The 4,377-nt window shown below is 50.8% G+C and overlaps 1 protein-coding gene across 1 annotated transcript; it reads left to right on the top strand.

The window, feature by feature from the left end:
* Nucleotides 1–1,628: 1,628 nt before the first annotated feature.
* LOC135981611 (uncharacterized) lies at nt 1,629–4,162 on the top strand. The gene is made up of 2 exons (XM_065584878.1): nt 1,629–2,602; nt 3,597–4,162. The coding sequence occupies exons 1-2, from the start codon at nt 2,026–2,028 to the stop codon at nt 4,070–4,072; spliced, it is 1,053 nt and encodes a 350-aa protein (XP_065440950.1). The 5' UTR covers nt 1,629–2,025; the 3' UTR covers nt 4,073–4,162.
* The last annotated feature ends 215 nt before the right edge of the window (nt 4,163–4,377 follow it).

The raw sequence follows: 4,377 nt of genomic DNA on the forward strand, positions 1-4,377 counted from the left end.
GCTACACTTGGAATCATACCCAGCCTCTGCTTTCTCCCGCCCATCCCTTGCAGTAATGGATGTCACATTCTTCAAACTGTCTCTTCTGAGGAGAGGATGCTGTAAATTGGTCACTGGGCCAGCTGTCATGTGGAAATTTATTTTGTGCTTACATTTCCTTTGTCAATTTCTTTTCCACTAGATTGATTCTTCATGTAGGAATATGCTCAGATTAATGGGTCCCACCTCTATGTTTTGCTATAGATTAGAGATGGGTCTGAAACCAAAACCGCATATCCAACTACCCCCACTTTGCAAGTCATTGTTCAAAATCTGTGATGTGATTAGTCATGTATATTACGTGGGCTGCGTCTGTTTCCTGATTGGATGAGTATAACTCTTAGAAAGAGGCTGCTGCAGAGGAAAGATGGGCCAGTGGCTATGGTGCTAACCTGGGAAATGTTGTTTCAACTCTGTGTTCAATCACAGACTTCCTATGTGATCTTAGACAAGCCACTTAGTCTCTCTGTCCCAGGCCCATAAAGGAACTTAGGTCCCAGAGTTAGATATAAGGGCAATTCATAAAACCCTACTTGGCTACTGCTCAAATTTTCACTGTAGAAGTCTCCTGGGCATCTATCTTCCTGACTCTAGGCATGCCCACTGTGGCCTCCCCCTAGGCATCCAGACACTTCTCTCATACCTAGGTTCCAGGGTGAGTAAAGCATTCCCCACCCATCTCACTTGCTGGGCCCAATCTGGTAGGCGGGCTGACCATGCCTACCACAGCAAGCCCCATTCAGAATCTGGCAGTAGGATCAGGTGGTGGTTCTGCCCTTATGACTTTTTGACCCAGTGGTTAGAGCACTCATCCAGGATGTGGGAGACCCAGGTTCAATTCTCCCCTCTGCCTGACATGGAGAAAGGTAGGACACCCCTATTCAAATCCTTTCAGGAGAGTTTTTTAGCCACTTAGCTATTGGATATTCTGATGTGGGGCTCATTCAGTCTCTCATGTTGAAGCTATCTCACCAGGTATAAATAATTAAATAGTCATTGGAGCAGTGGGACTGGGCCCTTGGTCTTCCATGTGTTACAGAGTTATTCTACTCGCTCTGGCCAGCCCACTGACTCTTTACTTATTTATACACAGTTGAAGAGCTTTAACATGAGACCCCTACATCAGACGATACCATTGCTCAGTGGTTAGAGCACTCTCCTGTTCAAATTCTCCCCCACCCCCCCAGCTGAAGGGAGAATTGAATCTATATCGCCCACAACTCAGGTATGTGCTCTAACCACTGGGCTACAAGGGAAGCACTGCCCCAGCTCCTCCTAAAATACCTCAGCCACCTGACTCCTTAAGAGGGTTCCTGGCTGTGGATCACAAGCAAAAATAGGTGCCCACCTGCAGCCCAGACATAGGTGCCTATTGCTGTGAGAGGGGTGGGACTTAGGACATACTCCCCCCAGCAGCTCCCATTGGCCAGGTTAGGCATCTCCCCACCTAGCATACTGGTTTTTGTGGATTGCATTCTTAGGTCCCTAGCTCTTCCCATTCATTGTATCTAGAATCTAAGCACCCTACTCAGGTTTTGTGGATCCCAGTGTTTTTCTAGGTGCCTAAAAATGAGGTGTTGCAGCACCTAAGGCCTGGTCTACACTAGGCGTTTATGTCGAAGTTAGCGCCGTTAAATCGAATTAACCCTGCACCCGTCCACACTGCGATGCTATTTAGTTCGACATAGAGGTCTCTTTAATTCGACTTCTGTACTCCTCCCCGACGAGGGGAGTAGCGCTAAATTCGACATGGCCATGTCGAATTAGGCTAGGTGTGGATGGAAATCGACGCCAATAGCTCCGGGAGCTATCCCACAGTGCACCACTCTGTTGACGCTCTGGACAGCAGTGCGAGCTCGGATGCTCTGACCAGCCACACAGGAAAAGCCCCGGGAAAATTTGAATTTGAATTCCTTTTCCTGTCTGGCCAGTTTGAATCTCATTTCCTGTCTGGACATCGTGGCGAGCACAGCAGCACTGGCAACGATGCAGAGCTCTCCAGCAGTGATGGCCGTGCAGTCTGGGAATAGAAAGAGAGCCCCAGCATGGACTGATCGTGAAGTCTTGGATCTCATCGCTGTGTGGGGCGATGAGTCCGTGCTTTCCGAGCTGCGATCCAAAAGAAGGAATGCAAAGATCTACGAGAAGATCTCTAAAGACATGGCAGAGAGAGGATACAGCCGGGATGCAACGCAGTGCCGCGTGAAAATCAAGGAGCTGAGACAAGGCTACCAGAAGACCAAAGAGGCAAACGGACGCTCCGGATCCCATCCCCAGACATCCCGTTTCTACGAGGCACTGCATTCCATCCTCGGTGCTGCCGCCACCACTACCCCACCAGTGACCGTGGACTCTGAGGATGGGATACTGTCCACGGCCGGTTCCTCGGACATGTTAGGGGACGGGGAAGATGAGGAAGGAGATGAGGAGGGCGAGGCAGTCGGCAGCTCTCACAACGCTGATTTCCCCGACAGCCAGGATCTCTTCATCACCCTTACAGAGATCCCCTACGAAGCGTCCCCAGCCGTTACCCCGGACACAGAATCTGGTGAAGGATCAGCCAGTAAGTGTTGTAAACATCTAAACATTTATTTTTAACAAAACAGGAATATTAACAATTAAAAGAATGGGTTGTTCATGATTAGTGTGCCCTAGGCGCTTAACGGTTTAGTAATGGGCAGTGCAAGTTTTGAAAAGAAATCTAGCAATGTCCGGTTTTCAGTGATTGTCCTGCACAAGCCGCTCTACTGTTTATTCCCTGCTACTGCAGCTACAGTAAAATGCGGTCTATGTGTCCGGGGATAGAGCAGTAATCCTCCTGGGACATCTCGATGAAGCTCTCCTGGAGGTAACTTGAAAGCCGTTGCATGAGGTTCTTGGGGAGAGCGGCCTTATTGGGTCCTCCGAAGTACGACACGTTGCCGCGCCACGAGATTATCAAGTACTCGGGGATCATTGCTCTGCACAGCAGGGCGGCATACGGCCCTGGTCTTTGGAGGCTTTCCCGGAGCATTCTCTCTTTGTCGCTCTCGGAGATCCTCATCAGGGTGATGTCGGCCATGGTGACCTGCTTTTAATTAGGTAGGGGAATGTTAGTGTTGGGACTGCTTTCCCGTTCCTTTACAGAACTGTAACCGCTGGTTTGCAGCCACGCGGTGGAGGCGGGAGAGGGGCAGCCGAAAGGGATCGTTCCCGGGGACAGCCGCGAGGGGGTGGGACAGGGGCAGAGTTCCCGCTTGCCGGATTGCTGGCAGCAGGGACTGACATTGATTTAAATGTGAAATGAGGCCAGTGGTAATATAAAAGTTTTAAACTGCCACAAGTGTACGGCTTACCATGTCTGCCTGCAACAGAAATTCCGTTGTGCTGCCTCGCTTCTCAAATGTGCTGTTCAAGACCCCAGGCACTGAATGCGAAGGCCGAGAATTCGACCTTGTGCTGAGTGCGCATGTGAAAGGTGCTGTGCATGGTCTTGTTCACAGAGAAAGACTATGTTCTTTGTTCACAACTACATTTATCTTTCTGAGGAATTCACTCCCTTTTTCCCATTTCCACAGCCCCGTCTGCGACTGTCTCACAACCTAGCCTGGAATCACACTCCCAGAGGCTAGCGCGGATTAGGCGTAGGAAGAAGAGGACACGGGAGGACATGTTCTCTGAGCTTATGGCCTCTTCCCAAGCCCAGGCAGCACAGCAGACCCAGTGGCGGGAGAACTTGACCCGAATGCACCAAGCCAACATGGATCGGGAGGAGAGGTGGCGGCAGGAAGACCAGCAGGCGACTCAAACGCTGCTTGGACTACTGAGGGAGCAAACGGACACGCTCCGGCGCCTTGTGGATGTTCTGCAGGAACGGAGGCAGGAGGACAGAGCCCCGCTGCAGTCCATCTCTAACCGCCCTCCCCCGCCACCAAGTCCCATACCCACCTCACCCAAAGTGCAAAGAAGGAGAGGCGGCAGAGTCCCTGCTAAGTCTCACTCCACCCCTGCAGAGAGCTCTAGTAGCAGAAGGCTCTCATTTCCCAAAATTTGAAAAGTTCTTTCCTTCCCGCCTGACACAAGCCCCCGTCCAAGTTTCACCTCCCAATGCCATGTGTAGTTGATAATAAAAAATTCGTTTCTGTTAACTACTGTTTCAATCATGTTCTTTTGGAGGAGGAGGGGAAAGGGGGTTGGTAATTGGACAGGACAGTCTCCTTTGGCAGGGTACATAGTCGCGGGCAGGCACAGCAGCAGGGCACATACACAGTGCAGTGATGCAGTGACTAGTTGCCCCGGTTAGTCTGGGAGGTTGTTTTGATGTAATGTTGGGGGGGGGGTGGGTTGCTCTGTGACTTT

The sequence above is a fragment of the Chrysemys picta genome, chromosome 2 (genome assembly GCF_011386835.1).
Source record: "Chrysemys picta bellii isolate R12L10 chromosome 2, ASM1138683v2, whole genome shotgun sequence".
Lineage (NCBI taxonomy): Eukaryota > Metazoa > Chordata > Testudines > Emydidae > Chrysemys > Chrysemys picta.

Excerpts from the sequence above, each read along its gene's own strand:
- LOC135981611 (XM_065584878.1), top strand. The coding sequence starts at position 2,026 with ATGCAGAGCTCTCCAGCAGTGATGGCCGTGCAGTCTGGGAATAGAAAG. Across the intron at positions 2,603-3,596 it reads ATCTGGTGAAGGATCAGCCA|CCCCGTCTGCGACTGTCTCA; the intron begins GTAAGTGTTGTA and ends CCATTTCCACAG.